This window comes from Phycodurus eques, chromosome 11, assembly GCF_024500275.1.
Source record: "Phycodurus eques isolate BA_2022a chromosome 11, UOR_Pequ_1.1, whole genome shotgun sequence".
NCBI lineage: Eukaryota > Metazoa > Chordata > Actinopteri > Syngnathiformes > Syngnathidae > Phycodurus > Phycodurus eques.
The window spans coordinates 12,181,878-12,207,770 of NC_084535.1; the positions used below are offsets into that span (position 1 = coordinate 12,181,878).

The following is a 25,893-nucleotide window of genomic DNA, read 5'->3' on the forward strand; positions in this document are numbered from 1 at the left end:
ATAAATAAAAAAAGGGACCACAATATTTGTTTGTTTATAATGCATTCATTAGAATTCAATATTTTAGATAAGTTTCTTATCATATTTGGGCAGGTTCAATATTTTGCAAATTACAAGAAGTAAATAACTTGGCAGCAGTTTAGCATTATGGGTAAAGTAAAAATAAAATAAAAACAAAACAGCATATGGAAATGTTATGTATGTTCATAATATACTATTTTACATTTTTGTTTTGTAGTTTTCTTATCTTTGGATAACTTAAAGAACATAACCATCCAGATTGCAAAATATGACCAGAAAATAAACATACAGATAGTTAGTGTGAATGGTAAATAAAAAATACACGTACCTAGAATAAAAAAAATTAAAAGACCAAAATAGTACAATGTTATTGTTCATAATGTATCATATAATTTATTTTCTTTAAATATATTAGGTTTGTTACATTTCCTATAATATTTCAGTACTTGCATACATAATCAACCAAATTACAAAATGTTACAAGAAAATAAACATACAACAGATCAGTATTAATGGTAAATAAAAATAAATAAAGCAACAAAGTAGCATATTTTGTTCTCTATAATAAATTATTTTGTTCACATATACTGTATGTTAGGTTTGTCCAGTTTCTTATCTTTGGGTTACTTACACGACATAATACAAATGTGCTGTCAGACAGAAACCTTATATGTCCAAATATGGTTAATTTCATATCCATCCATCCATCCATTTTCTGAGCCGCTTCTCCTCACAAGGGTTGCGGGCGTGCTGGAGCCTATCCCAGCTATCATCGGGCAGGAGGCGGGGTACACCCTGAACTGGTTGCCAGCCAATCGCAGGGCGCATAGAAACAAACAACCATTCACACTCACATTCACACCTACGGGCAATTTAGAGTTGTCAATTAACCTATCACGGATGTTTTGGGGATGTGGGAGGAAACCGGAGTGCACGGAGAAAACCCACACAGGCACGGGGAGAACATGCAAACTCCACACAAGCGAGGCTGGGGGTTGAACCCCGGTCCTCAGAACTGTGAGGCAGATGCTCTAACCAGTCTCCAACGTGCCGCCTCAATTTCATATTTTTTCACAAATTGATACTATTGGTCTGTCCCTTCGCGTCCCTTATTTTTATGCGTTATAAACTAATTTAAACTGTTGAAAATAGCTTGAGAACAAATGTATTAACTCTTGAATGCTTAAACTCTTTGAGCCTCTTCCCTCACTCTGTGGGAGCCGTGCGCATTATGTCGCCTCATAATTGAAAAGTGTGAATGTTTTTATACAACACATGAGTGGAAATAGTGCTGTTAGAGCCATTTGAGTCAGCCTGTTTTTGATCCCGATAAGGCTTTGGTGCAGAAGGAACTTTTTAGCCATGAATGTACTGTTAAGTATGTCCAGATTCATCTCCACCTAATATACTGTTTCGTTTTATTTATTGCATCATTCATGGCTCTAAGACCTTAAAAAAGAGATTGGGAAGATGATGTAACCACAGTAATTTGCTTTTGTCATTTATTTAAGACTTTTCGTCTGTTCAGGGGCTTAGAGTGAGTGCAGATTGATGTGGGCAGCTGGTGCCCATCAATGTATTTAATGACAGCTAAAACTTTTTTTTTAAAGAATTAAATTAGCGATTCATGATTTTGGGTGGTAGTGTGTTGATGTTGGTGCGCAACAGTATATGATAGCATTATGAGGTACTGTGTAATACTAACTCGAACAATGCAGTGTTTAATAACTCAAGCAAGATGGCCTTTTTTGATTTCCTGGATAATAGTGATTTTGGAGATGCGAGGATTCTGCCTGACAGCGACAAAATGATAAAATATGTCAATGAGTCATATCGAAATTAGTTCCCTTTTTTGTTAGTGTATATAGAGCGGTGTGCTCCATGTGCTGAGCAGTGCATTATCCTTTGTACTTTCTACCCTTTTCAGGCTGTGGCATGTGTTTAAAAGAGGCTTGACGTCAGTGTGTGCGTCATATTGCTTTTCTCTCATATTGATCCAACTTTAAAGTGTCTCCCAGAGCGGATCCACTCATTAGAAAGTGAGTTGAATAACTCCCTTTGCTGATGATACAAAGTAATGGCTTTTAATGTCCTTGTGTAAGTATTCAAAGGCCTCTGGCAGCCTCATCTGTACTCACAAGTTTCCATCTCCATATGTCACAGCAACTTAAAGCTGCCGTTTAAAGGAACACTTTTTACTTTTTTTTTTCTGAGGAACACACACACGAGTGACAGTAGCATAAGATTTGAGGGAGTCTGTTTTGGGGAGAAGTTAGTGCAGTAATGCTATACTCATGCACCGCCCCTGCCCCAGCATGCATATGGACAGCAGGGTTCTCTAAAGGGGACATTCCTACTTTATAGGCAGCAAACAAACATGCAAATAATGCCTCTTTGCTTAATCGTCTTAAGACATCCCGAAACACTTTTAGCTTATTGTTAGTTGATTTGTAGGCAGCTTCAGTGATGTGTTTTAAGAAGTAGAGTTACAAAATATTATTGCAATACTTCCTGTCGTGATATGTTTTGATGAAACTATTGCCAAATATTGATGTTTTTATCAAAACAGATGCCATTATGAACTAATGTCCCTTGTCAACATTTGGACTTATGCACATCATGCTTACAAAAATCGATACATTATTTTGGATGGATGACATTTATGCAAGAGCCTTTGAAAAGTGGATTTTTTTTCATGGACATTGTGAATGTGTAAAATGTAATACAGTGGAACCTCTAAGGTTGAACACAATCCATTCTGGGATGCTTTGATTTTTGGGGGGTACTTTGAAAAAGAATTCCCACAGAGGAGTCAAACTGTCGCCATTGTAAAACCGTCCATGCATTTTCAATAGCGACAAACAGGCATTGGCACTCACATTCACACCAATGGGCAATTTTATGGATAATTTGTCAGGAAGATTTTAAAAGTCAGCAGCACGGCGAAATAGTGTTTACAGTTCGGGGGGCAGGTTCGGTGTTCGAATCTTGGCTGCTTCCTTCCTGTGTGGAGTTTGAATATTCTCTTTACTCCACGTACTCCAGCTTCTTCCATATTGCAAAAACATGCATGTCAGAGTAAATTGTCCGTAGGTTTGAATGTGAGTATGAATGCTTGTTTGTCTATAAGAGCGCTGTGATTGGCTGGTGACCAGTCCAATATGTACACCACCTCTTGCCCAAAGTCATTTGGGATAGGCTCCATCTCAGCTGCAGCCCTCATGAGAACACACACACAAAAAAAGAATGGATGAATTCTAAGTTTAGATTCAGAGCCTTGCCGATCTTATTTTGCAACATTCTTATACATTCTGGTTCTGTGTCACTTAACAAGCACATTTTTCATAAAATGTGTCAAATTCTGAATTGTACGACATTGGAGGGCCTTCGACTTTAGAGGTTCCACTATGTTTCAAGTAGCATAGAATTGTCTTATTGCACTATTATTAGTATGGCAACACAATAGTATTATCAGTTCATGTGAAGCTACACAAGCACAGAAAACAGTGTTTGCAGAAAACATGCATTGACATAATTAGTAGTAGTAGAAGTAGTATCTGATGCTAAATGAAATCAACCAACTGTAGATATTGCTGTTTTTCATGTCCTGTTTGGTAAGTATCATATAAAAACAAACAGGTAAAAAAAAAAAAGGCTCCTTTTGAAACCTGTGCAAGACCCTCTTAAGTCTGCGGGAGTTAAAATTAGCTGTTGTTCAAGTTCAGGAGAATATGGCTCTTATTTTTATTATTATTATTATTTAATCTGCTGTAAAAAATGTGCTCTGGTCTGTACAGACAGTGGCTTTTTCTTTTTCTTCTTCTTCTTCTTCTTTTTCTTTGTGCATTGGCAGTAGATGGCACCATTATGACACGAGTTTGGCCAACAATTCCAGTTGCAAACCGCCTGATAACAATATGGAACAATGCGGAATGTGATACGCTCTTTTGCTGATTGTAAACATTTTTTTTTTCAAAAGGCTGTTATATGCCATTATTTTAGTATAGTTTTTCCACACTGAAATTTTGTCATACTAGAATCCATATGTTTTTTTTTTGTATATTCTACTAAATGGTCACAAGAACAGGCTCTGCCTGAGATGACTGATGCCATAGTTAGATATAAGCTCTACTAGTGACACTTTATGCCTTAAATGATACCACTTTCACACTGAGGTGGTACCCGTGCTGGTTTGGATCTCTTTTCGTACCGCAAAGACCTGTTTCAATTCCCACTGACTCCCATCACCCACTAGAACACAAGTTACGGGTTATCAGAACCTTTTTGACGACAGAGAAAAGAAGATTCCTTGCCTGACAATGGAATAACAAAGGAGCAGACACACATCAGGAAAGCTGTTGCTAACTGTGGTTATCCTAACTCAGCCTTTGTCTCAGCCAAACCTGAGGAATGAATGTGATAGTCCCTTATGTTGCTGGTTTGTCAGAGAAACTCCAAATATAACATACTGATGCATTTCAAACCCACAAATACCCTCAAACAAAAGCTGGTTCACCCTCAGGACAAAATCCCGAGAAGCACACTCAACAATGTTGTTTATGCTGCGCAATGCAGCAGTGAGGAGTGGCATTGACCTCTACATTGGAGAGACAAAACAGCCTTTACACAAACACATGGTACAACAGAGGAGACCAGCTTCTTCGGGTCCAGCGTCAGCAGTTCATTTGCATCTAAAAAAAGGGCACATTCCTTTCAGGACGATTATGTCCAGATGCTGGATAAGGAGGGAAGGGGTTTAAAAAGGTGTGAAAGAACCCATCTACAGTGGTGCCTTTAAATGTGAGTTTAATTTGCTCCGTGACCACGCTTATAATTCAAATCATCTTTCCCCATTAAAATGAATGGAAATGCTATTACTGTAATGCGTTCCAGCCTGCCCCCAAAAAACCAAAACATTTTTGTTCGAGTTCTTTTAAGGACATTTTATGTCAGAAAAGTCTGGCGCTAACACACATACCCAACCGGCACTGGCACCAACTCAGTGTGAAAGTCGTATAAGAGGCTTTAGTTCCCACTAAGGAATTGAACCATCACCTAAGGCCGATTAAGCCAATATATTGCTATTGGGAATTTTTACCTCAAGTTCCATTTTCCCCCTCGCATCGTTCCCTTTTGAACTCAATCACAGAAGGTGTGCAGGGAGGCAGATTAAGGACAGAATATCCGTGGAGACCTGAGAGCACTGGTAACTACAGCACATGACGATAACAGCTCCTGGAGGGAGCTGCCGGGGCATCGAGGGAGTCTATGAGACGGGGATGGTTAGAGAGGGAAGGTAAAAATAAATAAGAGGTGTGCTAGCTTGTCACTGGAGGCTGCTCCAGACCTTCCTCTAAGCTCCTCTCTCCATCCCGAGACTTTTTCCTCCTCTTGTTACCTGGAAACAAGGACAACATGTTGACATTTAGTGGGGGGGGGGGGGCTGGTGGTGAGATCCCACCGGGATAAGCCATTCTTTCTATTGCATTATTTTCAATTAACTATGAACCTAAACTAAATGTGTGGAACATCTGAAGTCAAACGCACCCAAGGGTGAACAATTCGCAATCTAACTAACTCACCCAGGAGACTTCACTTCAGCAACTGTCTGCGCATGTTGCTTTTTCTTGATCTTTTTCACCAACATTTAGATTGTATATAAAAAGTCTGTACACCCCTGTTCGAATGCAATTTTTGGGTGGTAAAGAATTTTTTAAAAATGTGACCAAAATACATAATTTCAGAGGTTTTCCACCATTAATGTGACCTATAACTTGTACAACTCAATTGAAAAAAAAAAATCTTTATGAGAGGGAAGTGAAATAGACAACTAAAATAATGTGGTTGCACAAGTGTGCACACCCTCTTGTGACTGGGAATGTGGCTATGTTCAGAATTTACAAACAACATTTAAAGTGATGGGAGTCGGGCACACACCTGCCACCATTCAAAATGTCTCTGATTAACACCACACAAGGCTCAGATGTTCGAGTAGGATTTTCCTTTTATTTTTTTATTTTTTTTTTTCTTTGTAGCAAAAGACTCAATATTTTGTGCTAACACTGACTGCTACTTGGAACTGTTTATTATTTCACTCCACCTTGACTAATGCCCCAGTTCCAGCTGAAGAAAAACAGACCCAAAACACTGTCGGTATGCTGTTCTTTTGGTGATGAGCAGTGTCGTGTTGCACCAAACATATTTTTTGGAATTAGGGCCAAAAGGTTCAACCTTTGTTTCATCAAACCATAACAAAGTCTTCCAAACACATGGGGTACAATGAGTTATTTGTATTCTGACAAAAGAACCAGCTTCAGTGCTGGAAATCTTTGTGAAATAAAACTTGCATGTGAAACAGTAAGACGCCATTGCTCCCGTTTACATTGCCTCAAACACCACACTAAACTACAATATGCCTTGAACCAAATGAAAAATAATTTAATGAGTCATTTCATTCCGGAGCCAACAGGGAGCTAAGCGTCTGTAAATAACCATCACAGTAACCCATCATCTGTTGCTAAGCTACGGCAGGCACAGTTGCCATGTCTGACACAACCATTTAGAGTAGACACGCGCAACGCTTTATGTGTTCAAGGCAGATGTCTCACTCACTCAATTTGCGTAGGAGCTTCTTCCCGACGTTCTCCTCTGAGCTGGACAGAGAGCGAGAGCTGATATACGGAGAGGTGGATGGCTGAGAGTCTGTAGGCACGTCTGAAAGAAGACACAAAAAAGTAGAATAGTATTAATTTAAGTTTTATATATATATATATATATATATATATATTATATATATATATATATATATACATATATATATACACATACTGTATATATATATACATCCATGTGAAACAACTTCAAGCAGTTGTATTTTCTGAGATTTTAAAGAAATAGTATAATATGGGATCAAATTAAATAATAATACCATAAAATATGAATACATGCTCATTAAAAAAAATAAAAAAGTAGATACAAATAAATATAAAAATAACAAACAGTATTACATTACATTAACTGGCACAAGTGATGCAAAAATATCAAATGTACTATTTGACTGAAGGAAGTAGCCTACTGGTATTCCATGAATAGCTGAAAGGTCTGGGAATCCGGGATTTTAAGAGCTCTCAGTAACAGGCCCACAATATCTGGAAGCTGAAAGAGTGTCTCAATTCTTGCCAATTTTGATGTCCAATTTCACATAATTATTTTTTTTTTTTATTGCGTTTAATCCATTAATTCAGAGCCCGGCTTGTTAACTCTACGGCTCTTTCTATGATGTGTCAAATTTACAAATTTACATTTTTTTGGCCTGTTGAGAGGAACTTTAAACGGGAATCAGCACACACCTGCCACCATTTAACTCATTCACTGCCAGCCTTCCCAGTTAACATGGATATTTGACTTCTAAAGCCGTCAATAGCGTTGAATGTGTTAAAGTGCCTATGATTAACAAGCTTTTTCTGACATTTTTCTCCCTCATTTTTAGCAGAAGAGCGGAGGTTTTGTGCTAACACTGACTGTTATATGAAACTGTTCATAATTCCCTGGTCTCCACCATGACTAAGGACACACTTCCAGCTGAAGCAAAATACTGTAGTTTCTGTTTTTAAAGGGTTGAAGTGTACTTCCTGATACCCCTAATTTAATGTTATGAAGGAATCAAAGCACAATTTTATATTGAAGAATGACTTGGTGCAGAGATGATATGTATTCAGTTATTCAAATAGCCAATTTTATTTAACAATCCTGACTGACCGTTTTCTCCATAATTCTCTGGTCGATCCTCTTGGATGTAGGGAATCTCATCCATGCGGAGGAACACGGTGTCGTTGGGACTCCGCTGGCCATCTGATTTGCTGCCTGTGGGGAGAAAGGCAACAGACAGCACCAACCAAGACTATTGATCAGTTTTTCAGGACCCTTTATGGTAAATGATTGTACAGTATGTCAAGTTTGTTGATTTAACTGGGAGTGGTTTTAGTTAGTGCAATGTGACTTTGTATTATGACTCGCCATGACATTAGTCTCTATTATTGACAAGCAGTTGAACCATCTGCTGATATTTTCTTACTGACACAAAGCTCACACAGCAGAGTACAGATGGTTTGTGGGAAATCCTTTAAGCCTAAAAAAAAGCAGATTGCTCGATGCCTGCACGTTTGTTGAGTTTTGGGAGATGAGTCATAATGGGACTTTGACTTCATCAGATGCTTTATCTGTGAATACCTTATGGTATTGTGAAAGATAATTAAACTGGGATTTCAGATGCCTTTCTAAATATACACACGCACTGGCCACAACAATATTAGATTCAATGCAAGAGCTGCATCAACAAATCTGCCCTTACATTACATAATAAACCTCAGTTTTGATTGACACTGTCAAATAGCTATTTAATTTCGCAATTTTTTTAAAATTGTGATTGTAGTTTGCTGTGGTGTAGAGCTGCGTGGAATCTAATATTTTGCCCACCTCCTAGAGCTAAATAGGACAAGAAAAATGTTGGTGTATATATATATATATATATATATATATATATATATATATATATATATATATATATATATATATATATATATATATATATATATATATATATATATATATATATATATATTAAGCGGTACGGAAAATGGATGGATGGATGATAGTATAGCCTTTCAGTCCACGAGCTTAATACTAATGCTAATTAGCATCTATGTTGCAGTGCTCTAACCACGAATTGAACACAAACGGTGCAGCAACACGTAGAAAAACAATATAATATATTGTCTGCTAAGAGCAATTAATATCAGTGCAGTACTGATGAGCTGGTGTTAAGACGTCGCAATGAACATTATATCTGTCTATCGGTCTTATACTGTCCCCAGGTGGCCAAGGCAGGCATATCAGAAATAGCAGCACAATGGCCTTTCAATTGATGCAGTGTGACCAAAACTGTTTGATTCTTTTAAAATCTATTTAATTTTGCCATTACTGTATGTCTTATATAGTACAGTGAGGGAAGCTGTAACGGATTAAGGGCATTGCCGTTCATTTCAATGGAAAAAGAGTGTTTTGAGTTAGAAGCGCGGTCACAGAATGAATTGAACTCATATCTCAAGGTGCCACTGTCATCAATAATTGGTTCCCGTTCATGCCACCAAAGACTCACATAAAGCCTCCACCACTTACGAACTATACGATTTCTCTCATTGAGCCAGGAGGTGTTGCGCAGGCCTGCGTGGGGATGCAGCTGAGCGAGGCGTGCCAGTCCCAGGCGGGTGTGGGTGCTGGTGACGGGGAGGGCGATGCTGTGGGAGCGCGCCTCTGCGACGGGCGGCCTCCCTTTAGCGTCTGCGTCCACCGGGTCCGGTGTCTGCGGGGAGCTGTCCATCCGCATGGCCGTCAGGGCGTTTTGGTAGTGCGTCCTGATGATCTGAGGGAAGCGTCACGGACGGCTTTTTGAAAAGATTCAATGTTGCGTGCTTAATGAGCGTGAGTTTATGTTAGTCACCTTGATGATTTGCAGGTCTGTGAGCTGTCGGACCGAGTAGTCCGGTAAGTAGAGCCCTCCCGCTGAGAGCTGACCAATACTGCCACCACTCAGCAGTGAGTCTGATTGGTTCAGACCACTACTTCGAGAGCTGTACCTCTGACCTGCACAGAAAATCAGGAAAAACACAGTCGGAACGTGTGGAAAAGACAATGCACAAGAATATTATTAAAGACACAGGGCAAATAACAAAGACAAATAACACAGGGCAAGACACAAGCCAATTTCAAAAAGAGATCCTGCACAATTGCCACGCTGGACAAAAATCCATCCATCGATTTTCTATACCGCTTGTGGGTCATTTTCATATCATTTTATCAATAATGACACTGACATGGCACACTGAATTTCCTTTTGGAAACAGATTAATATTACTGATATGAGTATTTGAATTATTGGCTGTTGTTATCCATCAAAAGGTCATCATTGTTTCTAAGAAAAAACAATTCTAAATGAATCTTTTTCAAACTTTTAATGCCAAAATGTCTTTACCATTCGGTGTCTGAAATGAAGTTTCATGCTTTGCAACATGTTTTCTGAAGATGCTAATTACATATTTGGATTCATAGGCTTTTTCTCCTATTGCTTAATATACCAATTCCAGGAAAACTAACAAAAATGCATCTTTGTGTTTTAAGTGTTCCTTTTTGTTTTTGTTCCTTTACAAGCAGTCCTTCTTTGTCACAAAAGCTGCCTTTACCGTTAATGCCACTGCAGCGGGTGAGATGGCGCCTATCCCAGCAGACCCTGGACCAGTCACCAGTCAATCGCAGCCTCACAGGGCTCATATAGTCAAACAACAATTCACATTTACATTTGACACCTTTAGGCATTTTAGAGTCTTCAATGCATGTTTTTGGGAATGTGGTAGGAAGTCCGACTACTCAGAGAAAACCCACGTAAGCATGGAGAGAACTCCACACAGGAGGACTGGAGTTAAGATTTAAACCCAGGAATTTATGACTGTGAGGCAAACATGCTAACCACTACAATACCGTGCGGCCCTCCTATGGGAACATTTTAATATACTTCTTAACAAACCGGGTGTTAATGGTTACACGAGTTAATTACAAAAACCCTTTCTGTGCTATTTTTCTTTCCACAGTCAAAGATCGAAAGAGCAGCTTTTGAAAAAGTATGCACTCAAGTGAGTTTTTATAGTTGTGCAGTTTCTGAACTACTGACTTTTGTACTGTCGTAATCTTTGGATGAAGAGATATTAAAATGACATTTTGGAATTGCTATAAGTCTACAACTGAAATGCAAAATATGCACACACACAGACTGGAAGACAGAAAGTGCACATTATATGGACTGAGAACCTTTCGGCTTGCTCGGCACTCTTAGCTCACATAATCCGAGCCAGGTTTTGTTCTTCCACTGGGAAATTCACTCTCAAGCTCATCTTTTTAATTACTTTCTTCCCACAGCCGCTGCTCCGGTGCACACTTAACTTGGGGCGATTTAGCTGTCAATTATTTCCCCTGATTATCATTGCTCCCTGTAGCTGCCGTCAACACAGCCATTAGCTCACGTTGATTCACCGCCCCCCCCCTCCCTCCCCCCGACATGTATTGACTTTTTTTCATGGATGTTCTTACCGATTGGCAGGGGCGGGATGAGGGCTGGCATGCCGTAGTAGGAAAATGCGCCATTTTCAAAGCGGAGGGCCTCCTTTCCGATTTCTACCTCCACCCGTCCCTGCAATGTCAGCACTTTGTTCACTCATAATGTCCCGACCCACAATTCAATTGAACATCCCACGCAGGAAATATTGAATCAACACTGTGCATGCAATATTGAACACAAGGATTTGCATTTGAGAAGGTCAAATCAAGTTTCTATGCAAAGGTTATAGTGCATTTTAGGTTCATCCTGAAGTTTCACACAAAAGCCAAATATCCCTAACTTTTTGAGTCATATAATACAATGCTTTGCTTAAAAAATAAATAATAAGTATAATAATAATAATAATAATAATAAATAATAAGAGATGATCATGATCTAAATTGTTCTTGTAATATAATATTGTCAGTGCAGCGTGTTTGCCATCTTTAAGAGGTACAATACTATGTGAAATGTTCGTCCGACATTAGATTGGTTGTAGGATAAAGATCGGATAAAACTACAATGTCACTAAGTGGAATGCAGAATTCTGCCATGGCCAAACTACTGAAAAGATGTCTTTTAATTACCAGGCCAGTTCTTTGTTTGTTTGAGTAACAAATGGGAAGTGACATGATCACATAGTGACCCAAATCATCAAAATGAAAAAAGTGACCTTCATCCAAATTCACACCAAAATAGAATCTTTTTTTTTCACCTTAGGGCCCACGGGCAAAAAAATAGCATCTTTGTTGTGGTGTTGTTACACTTTAAGCAATGGATATCTGAACACAAATGGTGAAGCAACACATATAGAGATATAATATAACAATACTCACAGGTATGAATTCTTTATCCTCTGCGAAGAACAACTAATTACTGCCATACTAAGAACCCAAGCGAGGAGCTCAGTCTCTAGTACAATTTATATTTATTTATAGGCGCACACACCAGAATGAGCAGCACTATATGCATTGATGGAGAAAGTTAAAAATAAATAAATAAAAATAATTCCATTTAATTTCCATTACTATTATGTGTATAAAGTGTAAAATATAGAGTGCTAGTTTAAAAAAAAAAAAACATTAATCAAAAGGACACTGGAATTTTTTGGGGTCATTTTTGGGAGTCTGGAACAGGTTTGGGAAACACTGTTAAAGGGATGTCTACAATTTGAGCAAATAGGCTGTTACTTGATCAGAACTGTGAAAAAGGTCTTGAAAACAACAAAGCTATTTGAGACATTTAATTTGAATGATTTTCTACAAAATTCAGCATGTCAGTTTTTCACCTGCAGGATGAGGACAAAGTAGTCAACGGGTTTGTTCCTCTGGAAGAGGTAGTGCTGAGCAGCGTGTTTGTTCTTGGGATTGAATTTGAGTTCTTGCACCACGCTGGGATGTTTGATGAGACGGAGCAGGATCTTCTCTGACAGGTGACACGGCCTAAACGGCTCCACCTCTGACAGTCGGAGACATAAACGCACATACAGCAATATGACAGGGTGAAGGAAAAAACTTAATTGCTTTTTGTTCTATCTTCTCTCTGTTGCACCTCAAAGCACATACAGTAGTAGCAACTGTTGTGGTTGCTGTCATTGTCTTTTGTTATTGCTGTGTATTCTTTCCTTTCTCTTTTCACAAACCATGTATCAACAGTTGTTGTGGCTAATGTTGCCTTTGTTGTCATTCTTTCTCTCTTTTCTTTCTGTCGATCCTGTACCAAATCATATAGATTTGCCTGTCTTATTCCTGCTTTTGTTGTCTTTTGTTATTGCTTTTTTTGTTTTATTTCTGTCTGTCCCCTCCCAAACCAAGTAACAGCAAGTGCTGTCGTTATTGTTAATTCTAGCAAGTGCTGTTGTTATTGTTCTTTTTTTTTAATTACTCTTTAATCTTTTGTTCCATTCTGTTGGTCCCCTCTCAAACCACATAAGATGTTTTTGTCATTGTTGTATTTTATTGCTATTAATGTCATTTGTTATTCATGTTTGTTCTCCCTTTTCTTTCTTTCTGTCCGCTCCCAAACCAAATACTGCCAGCTGTTGTTGTTTATCTCATTATCTTTTGTTAATGCTGTTTGTTGTCCCCTTTTTCTCTGTCCCATCTTTAACCGAGTACCAGCAAGTGTTGATGTGGATATTTTGGCCCATTTCCAAAGAAAAATTCAAACAATCAAATAGTTATTCCTTTGATGGCCACTGAACTGGGGTCTTACTCGATATGTTGACCGAATGTGAAGTGTGTTTTGAACTCTGATGTTTTGTGCAACTTTAAAGGTGTGCTTTTACCTAAAAACCTGGCTCTAATTCAGAATTTTGACCTTGGGAAATGTTGTCAATCCACTGTATGGGCAATTCCACAGGTCCTCATTGGAACACATGATGCAGACCTACCTGTAGCCAAGAAGCGATGTGTTGCCAGCAACAACTGGGGTGAGATCTTCACATTCAGCTCATTTTCTGCCACTTTGAAGATGGAAAAGTCTTGCTGTTTCCTTTCGTGGTGCGATACCCGTCTTTTGGTCCTATTATCAGCTGCCAAACACACACGGTGAAGCCAGTTACTTAAACATATTTTCTCTTTTTGCTCACATTAAATAGATGTTAGTCATGGGATTCTATAGAGCCACGGATTGCATTGGAGTATCCGCATGCATATCTGATTGATAAATAGACTAATCCTCTGCAGATGTGAAGGTATTTAATATATTAAATTCCTCAGATGAATCATAACTGCTGCAGTAACAGCTGGTGCCATAAAGAGATAAACTCCTCTATACTGTGTACTGCACTGTATGTATAATTACTGAATTTGCACCGACACACAATGTGCAACTAGACAGATTTCTTTTTTTTCCCCGAAATGGTGGCACATATATAGAAAGAAAGTACATGGGAGATTGACATTTCTATTCCAGGCAATTAAAGGATTATGGTGATTTCACTTATTTCATTATGCATAAGTAGGAGCTGTGGAAAAAAGGGGTGAGTGCGTGGGATCAATACATTAATGAGGTGAGTGACTACGCTATGAATTATTCATAAAATCTGCTAACATCCATAAATAGTACAGGAAATATTGTTTCACCCTCCCCTTTTAGTGACATCCTGCTGTAGCAAACTGAAAATCTCTTCACGTTGCCACATCAAAATATTATTTGTATTCTTGTACCAGGCATTTTTTTGACAGGACGCATCTGTCTGAGGATTTTGTATACTCGTAAATGCCTATATGTGAAGGAGGAACTCAACTCACCTCAATTCACAACAAGCCGCAGTTTGGCAAATAAAAAAAAAAAGAAGAGGTGTCTCGCTTATTGCCACTCCCAGTTCAAATTTACTGTCAAACTCAACAGAAAACAAAAAGAATTACACCTGTATTTCAAATAATCACATAACTGCCTTAGGAAAGTCCACTAACCTCATGCTAACACACAATGAAAAGCTGGGCTACGGAATAGCATCGATATTGCAGTGTTATAATCCTTTAAGCAATGGATACGTGAACACAAGCGGGACCAACACATGTGGACAGACAATATAACAATACTCACCAGCATATATTCTTCATCCTCTATGAAAAAATAAAAAAATAATACAATTTCTGCAGTTTACTGAGTGACCGTATTGGGAAACTCTTCATTTTTTTCTGTATGTCTGTTATACTTCCACCTGGTGGCCAAGGCACACACACCAAAGGCCAACGTGGGCCTGGAATAGAATACATTTCCATTCATCCATCCATCCATCCATCCATCCATCCATTTTCTGTACCGCTTATCCTCACGAGGGTCACGGGCGTGCTGGAGCCTATCCCAGCTAACTTCGGGTGGGAGGCAGGAAACACCCTGAACTGGTCGCCAGCCAATCGCAGGGCACATATAAACAAACAACCATTCGGACTCACATTCACACCTCGGGGAAATTTAGAGTCTTCAATTAACCTACCGTGCTTGTTTTGGGGATGTGGGAGGAAACTGGAGTACCCGGAGAAAACCCACACAGCCACGGGGAGAACATGCAAACTCCACACAGGCGAGGCCGGGATTTGAACCCCGGTCCTCAGAACTATGAGGCAGATGTGCTAACCAGTTGTCCACCGTGCCGCCATGTCCATTCATTCTAATTGAATTTTTTTTTTTTACGAGCGTGGTAATGGAAGTCGCGGCAAGGTGGCCGACTGGTCTGCCTCACAGTTTTGAGTAGCGGGGTCCAATCCCCGGCCACACCTGTGTGGAGTTTGCATGTTCTCCCCGTGCCTGCGTGGGTTTTCTCTGAGTACTCCGGTTTCCTCCCACATCCCAAAAACATGCATGGTAGGTTAATTGACAACTCTAAATTGCCCGTAGGTGTGAATGTGAGTGGGAATGGTTGTTTGTTTGTATGTGCCCTGCGATTGGCTGGCAACCAGTTCAGGGTGTACCCCGCCGCCTGCCCGATGATAGCTGGGGTAGGCTCCAGCACGCCCGCGACCCTAGTGAAGAGAAGCTGCTCAGAAAATGGATGGATGGTAATGGAAGTCAAGGCACCACTGTACTCACAACATAGCGTACAAAGATAGCCTCGGATAATGAATCGCATGCTGCTTCACTAAGTCTAAAAATAAAGACATTATTATCTGATGTCAGATAGCAGCCTGTTCTGGTAAATGTCCTTTATATGCAGTTGGATACTGGACTAATTTGTCATACCTCTGTTCCAGTTTGCTATTGCGGCACAGCTGCAGGACTATGCTGTTTTTTCCCCCCGTCATATATACGTACTATAAAGATCTGTCTCGTCCACAATCTCAGACTTGATGATCTCTTCAATGACGTCCTCCAGGGTGACGATGCCCATCACCTCATAGAAAGGGTCTCCCTCACCCTCATTGTTAACCCGCTGCACCACAGCCAGGTGGGATTTGCCTGCGTTGACCACAAAAGATTACGTGTACATTTTATTAGTAGTTGAAAGCTGCGCAAGCCTGTTCTTACCAGAATTTAGTAAGATTAACCCATGAGAAAACAGACCACATTGCTGACGATTTTGATTTACTTGGCAGAAATAGGCAAATTTTTAACGATGAACATTATGAAGAGCCACCACTCTGTATTATAAGAGCAAAATATCGAGATATTTCCATGATGCTCACTTTATCCAATTACAGTGGAACCTTTGAAGCTGGAGCGGGCAAACTAGGCCGGATTTAATAATAATAATAATAATAATAATAATGACGGTGGGCGACTGGTTAGCACTTCTGCCTCACAGTTCGGAGGACCGTGGTTCAAATCCCGGCCCCACCTGTATGGAGTTTGCATGTTCTCCCCGTGCCTGCGTGGGTTTTCTCCGGGCACTCCGGTTTCCTCCCACGTCCCAAAAAAATGCAAAGCAGGTCGATTGAAGACTCTAAATTGCCATTAGGTGTGAATGTGTGTGCGAATGGTTGTTTGTTTATATGTGAGCTGCGATTGGCTGGCGACCAGCTCAGCGTGTACCCCGCCTCTTGCCCGAAGATAGCTGGGATAGGCTCCAGCATGCATCCTTGTGAGGATAAAGCGGTACAGAAATTTGATTATTATTATTAGTAGTAGTAGTAGTATTGTAAAGGTTAATGGGGTTAAACCCAATCGCTGTCCAAATGGAGAATGCCACAGGGATAAATTTTATGTCCACTATTGTTCTCAATGTACAGTATATACATGAATGGATAAGCAGTATAGAAAACGGATGGATGGATGGATTATTATTCGTATTAATTAACCTAATATTTATGAAATGCTGCAAATATCACTTTAAAATGTATTCATTTCAGGGTTAAACTGTCACCATCATAACATTTTAAGTAATATTTTCATATGAAGACTTGTACTTTGAGGTCTTGTGCAATTTTAGAGTTGTGTTTTTCCACAAAACGTTTCAAAAAAACAACGTCCAGATTGACTTTAGAGGTTGCAGTTACATATCTATTATACCACTGAATATTTTTGTACAATTTCCTACTAAATTCTCATAAGAAGATGCTGTCATGCTACACTGTAAGAATAAGCCTGCAACTTGATGTGTGCAGTCAAAATGAAAATGAGCATTAATACAGCTAAAAAGCCAGGAACCGTATCGCATGTGCGAGTTTGCACATCATATTCCTTCAATTTCTTCATGCCTTCTATGACTTTAACAATACGTCACTGGGTATTTGAGGGATTAGCCCGGAGATACTTTGGCACGCCGGGAAGATTTGGCTGCCCTTACGTAAAGCATTACACAATCAGTCTGGGGATGACTGCATCTGCCACCTCTGTGTTTAAAGACCACCAAAAAGCAATGTGACACCATTAGGTTAATATATTCAAAGCATTGAACGCGCACGATAGTCAAAACGTGCAGCACAAAAAATAAATAAGTAAATATTTTTTTGGGTGTATGGTGTGCAAATAGGTTATCTAACAAGTTGTCAGTACAGACACAGGCACATATCCAACCTCCACTGAGCCAGTTCATACGAGATGTAGGACAGTCACTGGTGAGGGATCAAACATTTGAATCCCCTCGAGCAGGGGTGGTCAATCTGCAGCCTGTGAACTACAAACGACCTAGCATTTGGATAGTCCTGCCATTCAATTCTTAAGACAAATCAAACCACAGAGGGACTGATGCAAAAAAAATCTATTATATACAGTATATAAATCTGGAACAAACTTGCTGATTGACAGGCTGCTTTAAGTCAACGTGAATTTATCTGAGGTGATGATGTCATCCTGTCCAAAAGGCTCAGGTGAGTCAGGCGTAGATGTGCCCTCATACTGTAGCTGCTGATGTGCCTGAGCACTGCATTACATCACTCATGTGTTACATAATACCTTGCAGAACAACGCGCGCACACGCACACACACACAAGCACGCACACACACGCACACAGAAGCACACACATACAAATCCCCCGAGTGATCCTGGGTCGAATGTGAATGTCTCTTTAGCAACTCGTTCTGCTCCACCAGTTTTCAGAACTCCCCTCCCATGATGCATTGTTGTGTGAGCAACGTGTGTATGTTCACTGTCACTCATAATGCAATCGCTGTGTTTGTTTGTATGTTTTTTGCAGATACTGGATTTTGAGCACCATGTGCCATCACTTTACTCGGCAGCCACAACATTAGGTACGCCTCTAATGGCATCGCGTAGAAGAGCTCAGCCAAAAATCCTGCAATTGAAATATCTTATTGGTCAGCTCATACTTTCACACCAAGCATATTATTGTGATTGCACTGTATTTTTTTAATCTTATGTTGCTCATGTTTCGGATACTTTATTTAACAATTTGAAACAGAAAAAATAAAAAAGGAAAACCACTGCAGTAGTTTTCCTTTTTTTTTTTTTTACACCACATACCACTTTAAATAAATGCTTAGCTCTTCAAGTACTCTACTTCCATTATGACTGATAAAAATACAGTCGGGTCCTACACCTAAGTGTTCATAAAAAGCGAGAACAAAAAAGTACAGTATATTTAATATTATTGTTAGCCATTGTGATATTATTCCCAGTTTAAACATTAACACTGACTGAATTTAAATATAGGAAAATGTTTTTTTTAACTCAAATAATTCTTCAATAAAATTGTATTGCAGTTAAGTTAAATAGAAATGTTACCTCAATGAGCGTTTTAAAAACTAACAAGATTACATGCAAATGTATTGTACTAAAAAGTTAAATACAACCGAACTGTGCTTGGGCAGTGATTCTCGTGAGACACTAGAGGGAGCCCATGTGCCACTAGTGGTACAAGGAGAATCATTGGTCTCCCGAATATGGTCCCTTGTCCTATGATGGTGTCCGCGGATCATTACAAAGTCTTGCATTTGATTTTCCAAAATTAGGGCCTTATGATTATTACAAATGACACAAAATCTTTAAATCCACTATTCAAATGTCTTAACAATGCCACAGAAACAATAATTATTTTCTTTAAAAATAGTTGTAAAATGTTTGACACATTTGTAGTTAATGTGTGATTATTTTAGAACAATGGATATCAGAACAGAGGGGCATGGATATACCCGTTATGCCAAAATACAAAATTGTAAATTGTATATTCTATACATTATTGCAAAATGTCTTGAAGTAAAATATGGGGATTTAGTATTGAGCCCATATTGGTCTCTCCTCATCGGCCTATTAAATGAATTAGAGATAATAAATTTGATCTAAGTGGCCTTAGAACAGGCTTCAATTAAACCTCCAGATATCCTAAACTACTACTAGACTACAACCTGTCAATCAAAAGTTAGCATTATTAACTTTGTAAAGGCAGTATTGTTGATACAACCCTTGTATCGGATCTTATTACATTGTGCAGATGTACCTAATGAATCGTCCATTGAGTGTGCATTTGTGGGCAGACTTTGCTCGTGACATTTACCCCCTCTCTACCGCTGTAAAACCGACCCCAGTAATCCCAGTGTGACGTTCCCACAGCAGGGCTGCCTGAGCATTGGGACCCTCTAATTCATCAAAGTATGAAGGAAGCTGCCAGACAGGAAAGGAAAAAGGTTGGAGATGAATTTTTCATGATTGCTCTGCCAGCTTGAATGGCAACCAGCCACAGACTGGAGGATTAAAAAAAACAAAAACAAAAACAAAGCTCTTGATAGTCAGACCTGAGAGCCCGTGGGTCACCAGACCGAGAGCAATCTGTCATTATCCTGAGCGGGATGAAGCAATGGACCTCTTGACCTGTAAAGTGACAATGTCATTTATTATGATCCTCTCCCCAAAGTCAACATGTCTCCCTTCACATAATAATCAGCCAGCTGAAGCTTTCACTGGCCCCATTCTACTTGATAGCCTAATAGCAAAATTGCCTGTCATTTTTAACTTCCTGTAACCAAATCAATAAAAAAAATACCAATGTGATTGATAGGTGCTAACTTTCTCCTTCATTTGTACTTCCCTTTTTGACCATTTAGTCTTTATTGGTGTCATGTTAAACCTTTTAGCGCTATTTACAGTGTTTTTGCTGTGACATTTTTTTGGTGGAGAATATTATTATTGTTGTGTACGCCTGTGAATCATCAGCCCATTTACAACAACTCCGTTGTCTCATTTATTTGTACTTTCCACCCTCTTGTTCTTTTTGCGTGGTGCTGAACCGTTTGCACTATTTTAGTCGTGATATTTTATTTAGTGGAGAATATCGGAAAGCTTTTGGACTTTTTCGCCGTTTGTCCACGATGCTACAACCGCGAGGAGCTTTGCCTCAACAAGGGGGGAATCGGGGTCAAATTAGGCCCGATTATCTGTATGCGTGGACCCTGCTTTAGTTGTCAGTGAGGGGAAAGCATTTATACTTCAGTAAAATAAGTCATAATGTTATCATGATTACTTATTGACTGTACCTTCCATCAGTGTGAGAAGTGTTCTAAATTGTCCGTTGGTGTGAATGTGAGTGTGAATAGTTGTTTGACTATTTGTGCCCTGCGATTGATCTGAGTCAGTTGGGATAGGCTTCATCTGACCCGCGACCCTAATGAGCACAAGTGCCAAATCTCTTAGATATTGATTGATCCCCTGCAAAAAAAATAAAAAATCCTATTCCCTCATGTTGGTGGGCCCCATAACCCCTGCTTGAACCACATACTGTTTCAGATTGCACATCTGGCCTTCTCTGTGGGGATGAAAGGCTCTTCATTGCCACGGCCTACTGTGATCCAACGGAATGAGCTTAACCGAGGACTTCTCTTGTTTTGGGGTGTGTTTTTAACTACGCGCGCACACTTCAAAGGCTCCTCACACCATAGGTGGTGAGAGCTCCAGAATGGGAAGCAGAGCATCTGGCGCATTAAAAGCGAGCAGTACCGCCTTCCTAATAGTCTAGCGCCTTGGGATTCTTCCAAGAGGAACAAGAGTCACCCCAGGTGTTCAATTACCTCTTTTGAATTCCTCCAGCATCACGTCCAGCTTGGTGTCGTTGAACACGCAGTGCATGGGGCGCTTGTAGAACTCGGTGATGGTCTTGAGCGGGGTGCAGTCGTCCGGGTCCACGAAAGCCAGGTCCTTCACGAACAGGATGTCCACGATGTTGGAGCGCTCGTTCTCGTACACCGGGATCCTCGTGAAGCCGCTCTGCATCACGTCGGACACGGTGCCAAAGTCCAACGCGGCGTCCGAGGACAGCATGTAGCAGTCGGACAGAGGGGTGAGCACGTCCTCCACCGTCTTGGTCCTCAGCTCCAGAGCCCCTTGGATGATGTTGAGCTCCTCCTTGACCAGGTCGTGGTACGGGTCAGTGACGCGCAACATGGCCACCAGCTTCTCCCGAGTGTAGAAGCTGGAGATCTCCTGGTGGAGCAGGAAGTCCAGGATCTTGGAGACCGGGTAGGCGATGGGCAGGAAGAGGAGCATGAGGAGCCGGGTGGCGCACAGAGTCTTGGACGCGATGGCGAGGCTGTGCCGGGACGCGACGGAATGAGGCAGGATCTCCCCTATGAAGAAAATTCCCAAAGTGCAGGATGCGGTGGAAAGGGCGGTCATTCCCAAAATCTGACACATCCAGACCACGAAGCAAGTGTTGGTGAGGACGTTCCCCAGCACCACGGTGCACAGGATGTAGTTGCCGTGTTTACGCACGGACTCGATCTTCCGTGCGTACTTCTGCTCCTTCTCGGTGCCGCTGTTCTGCAGGACCCGCAGCTCCACGGGGTCCAGCGCCAACATGCTGATGTTGAGCCCACTGCACAGTGCGGAGAGCCCCAGCAGCAGCACCGACACACCGGCTTGCAGCCACGCATCCGCCTCGGCGGGTCTCTCCACCACCGCTAACCAAAAGTCTCTGGTGTCCAAGTGTTCCCATTTGACGCCGTCGAAGGCGCACATGGAGTAGTACTTGACCGCCTCGCCACGGCGCAGGTGCTTGGCGAGAAGCTCCACCAGAACCGAGTTGTGGCTAGAGGCGGATTTGAACGAGCCCAGTAGCTCAATGTCAGAACTGCGGGCACTCTCCTCCTCGCACGGGTTCCCCCTGGAGCGAGCCGCATCCCGGTCCGGCTCCTCGATGAAGGCGATCCACGGTGCAGCGGCCACCACGTCGGCCGCCCCGCTCCGGTTCACGCGGGGATGCTCCGTGTAGTAAACCCTCAACACGAAGCGAGTTCCCTCCCTGGCTCTCAGGACGCCATCCTGCACGGACAGCTCGCCGCTTTGGGTGTCCTCGGGCCTGACGCCGAGCAGAGCCGCGACGGGAGCTGCGACCCACGAGAGGAGGAGGAGGAGGAGGATAGGATGCAGGATGCGGCAGGGAGCAGCATCCGCAGCCATCATGCCGAACGAAGGACGTGGGGGGTGGGGACAGGCCGGGTCACGTGGTTTGCAGATGGAGCCGCATATCCACGGAGCGCAGCCGTGGGTATGTCATACGGGGAGCGTGCTCGGCGGCCTTTAAATATCAATGACACGCCGCGTGACGTCTCCTTCGCTTTCTGCCACTTGCTAAAAATAGAATCAGGGGGCATGCCGGCCGTATGAGCCACAGCTTGTCAAATTCACGTCACGAGTCATTAATAAGAACGCAGGAATAATAATAATTATTATTATTTGTAGTAGTAGTAGTAATTGTAGTAGTAGTATTATCTAATCAAATATCCCCCCCCCCCCAAAAAAAAACAGTAAAACTGTCTGCACGTTGTGCTCAAATCAACCACCAGATGTCATCATTGTCAACTATTTCAACCAAAGCCGCTTCGATTTCAACGTCAGTCAAGCGTCGGCTTTCTGCATCCCACGACCGTCGTCCTGAAGTACTAGTGAAGGAGGAAGTGCTTAAATATAAGTACAGGGTATTGACAACAAGTACAGGTACTTAAGTACAAGTGAGGGAGAAGTGCTTATGTACTAAAACACTTTAAAATCAACACTTTAAAATCCCAACCATGTAATAGGCGAAATAAATTACATGCACACAAATAAACAAATGAAACGTTTCTTATTTCACATTTTAATCATTACTTAAGTTTTGACATGCACTGTTTCGGTAGGCGAATTAGATTACACACAAAACCTGTGAAACATTTGCTATATAAACTTGTGTCCACTTTTCCCTATTTTTAAAATGTATTCCAGGATTTTAAATGTGAACATCAACACTACAAACACTGTATACAAAGGCTTCTAAAAAGCACAAACAATCACCAAGGCAAATAAAAAAACGAAAGAAAAAAAACCTAAACTTTTTCAAGAATAATGACACTGAAAGAAAATATATATTATTTTTCGTTTTTTATCAGTGTTTCAAGTTTTTATATGTCCTGTATACTGGCGAATTTAATCACTCACTAAACCGATGGAACATTTTCTTTGCAAACATTTAATCAGGATTTAGTATCATAAGATTGTATTTTAATGATGTGCTTTACAAGGTTTTAGCAATTTGTTCACATTTAAAATGATTAGTCAAGCTTTAATTTTCAATATAGGCGAAGTACACACACTCTATACTAAAACATTTACTTGATAAACTTTTTCAAACTTTCATATTTTAATTCTTATTTAAGGTTGTATATGCACGACACATGGACGAAACACACTACCAAATTCCTTGTGTGTTTTGGACATACTTGGCAAATAAAGATGATTCTGATTCTGATTCTGACCTAAAAATAAACCTATTAAACATTTGCATTAGTTTGATGTATATATATATATATATATATATATATATATATATAACACACACACACACACACACACACACACACACGCACGCACACACACCGCCGGCCGTACACACAGCTGTCCCTAACCAGTCACTTGCAAAAATAATAAAAAATAATAATAATAATAATAACACACACACAAAACGACCATCGAACTAAAAGTTTTGTATCGTTTAAAAACAGTGCTTATACGACTAATTGCTGTGTCAAGACAATTGTAATACTGTGGATATACAAAAACAAAAACAATCGAACATCAGACAAATAATGTTTTTTCAAACAAATAATAAACAAAGAAAAATCCACATTCATTCAGTTCAATTGTGTTGCTTATGATCTAAAAAGAACTCAAAACCAGGTTTTTGTTAAGAGAAACTAGAGATTCTGATTTTGATCTCCTTTAAAACAGCTTTAATTAGATTTTAAGAATAGTCCTATATTTGCCGTGTGTTTGAAAGTCCAATAAATGTCTTTGGATTATGTTGAGTAGCATTAAATATACTGCCTCGTGCGTAAAAATCACAGCTTCGGCGCACATACCAACCACTGCAAAGCGTAAAATGAACACACAGACTTGAATGAGGTACTGTTTGTAAAAAAAATAATTAAAAAACAATTTTAAAAAAAACACACACATCTTAATATAGCTACCTCTACGATGACAAACATTGTGTTTGTCAAAGATTCACACCAGTTTTTCAAACATTGTTTGAAGTTAAATGTGACAAAGAGTCTCATTTAACTTCAAACAGCGTTACTCATGCCGAAGCTTGAGCGTAATATTATTCTTTTAAGGGTACTTAAGAAACCAGATGTAAACTAGTTGACGCAATGGGTGCAAATGAGAACGCAAAACTAAATTGCCATTTAACCTAATTTGAAGAATAAGACTAAAACCTCAATTCAATAGTCACCCTTCTCATTTTTTTTTAAATGTGCTATGCTCGCGCGTAAAAGCTCAAACGTCAACAACTATCAACGACAATCTTTTTTTTTACGTGCCAAATCTCGGAAAGGTTTTGTAAGTGAGTTTAACCTGTTGTTTAATCGGCCTTTTCTGTTTCTCATGCTTCTTTTCTCGCTCATGTGCGACACATGCGTGCATGACCCCAAAAGGAGCGCTGACCGCCTGTGGAGACGCTCGGATGTGCGCCCCTTCCCCGCATGCTAAAATCGTCATATTTATGTGCGTGTCACTTTTTCTGCATTCAAAAGAACACAGGCTGAGCAATGGAATCACATCGAGTTCATACGTTGTGGAGGGGAAGTAAATACCTCCGCGTACATCCACTAAACTTTAACAGAAATACGAATACCAAATCATACACTATTAAATAGTATTCCAATCGTGCTGACATAATGTGAATGCATACACTGTATACAGTGCTGAGCTGTTTTAGCGACGCTACAATGCCAATATGTTTCCTGAGTCAATGTATTAAATTACAACCATAAAACACACCACACAATACAATTACGGTATAGGCTGCAATATAATAATGACGATAAAACTACAATTTAACCATGAGAGTGCCAGGTAGTTTATGTGACCATGGGAAATTACTGTTACATACTTGTAGTGGAACACACACACACACACACACACACACACACACACACACACATTTATATATTTAAGAGGGAAATAAAAATAAACAACTGAGATAACGTGGTTGCACAAGTGTGCACACCCTCTTACAACTGGAGAAGTGGCTGTGTTCAGAATTAGCCAATCACGCTCAATTTCATGTTAAATGGGAGTCAGCACACACTTGCCACAATTCAAAGTCCCTCTGATCATCCCCAAATAAAGTTCAGATGTTCTAGTAGGCTTTTCCTGACATATTTTTGCTTTCAATCGGAAGCCTTTTTTTTGCTCACATGACTGACTGCTATTTCAAACTTCAAAATTCCATCCGCCTTGTCAAAGGTTTCAGTTTAGTTCAGGGCGCATTTACGACTACTGCAACAGATTCAGAGAAGCAAGCCATTCCCCATCGATGTCAAATATGTTTTAAAATATAGGGAGTAAAAGTAAA

The 25,893-nt window shown here is 40.3% G+C and overlaps 1 protein-coding gene across 1 annotated transcript; it reads right to left on the reverse strand.

Annotated features, from left to right (window-relative positions):
• Positions 1 to 354: 354 nt before the first annotated feature.
• Positions 355 to 22,531, reverse strand: LOC133409931 (metal transporter CNNM1). Its single transcript, XM_061690534.1, has 10 exons — positions 21,074 to 22,531; positions 15,929 to 16,072; positions 13,560 to 13,700; positions 12,456 to 12,625; positions 11,161 to 11,260; positions 9,521 to 9,663; positions 9,199 to 9,442; positions 7,780 to 7,884; positions 6,634 to 6,735; positions 355 to 5,419 (listed from the first exon to the last, which is right to left on the reverse strand). Exons 1-10 carry the CDS (start codon positions 22,461 to 22,463, stop codon positions 5,340 to 5,342), a joined length of 2,619 nt encoding a protein of 872 aa, XP_061546518.1. The 5' UTR covers positions 22,464 to 22,531; the 3' UTR covers positions 355 to 5,339.
• Between the last annotated feature and the right edge of the window lie 3,362 nt (positions 22,532 to 25,893).

Coding starts and splice junctions, on each gene's coding strand:
- LOC133409931 (XM_061690534.1), bottom strand. CDS start 22,463: ATGATGGCTGCGGATGCTGCTCCCTGCCGCATCCTGCATCCTATCCTC. Junction 9,443..9,520: donor CAGACCTGCAAATCATCAAG/GTGACTAACATA, acceptor CGCTTCCCTCAG/ATCATCAGGACGCACTACCA. Junction 6,736..7,779: donor AGAGAATTATGGAGAAAACG/GTCAGTCAGGAT, acceptor GTCTTCTTTCAG/ACGTGCCTACAGACTCTCAG.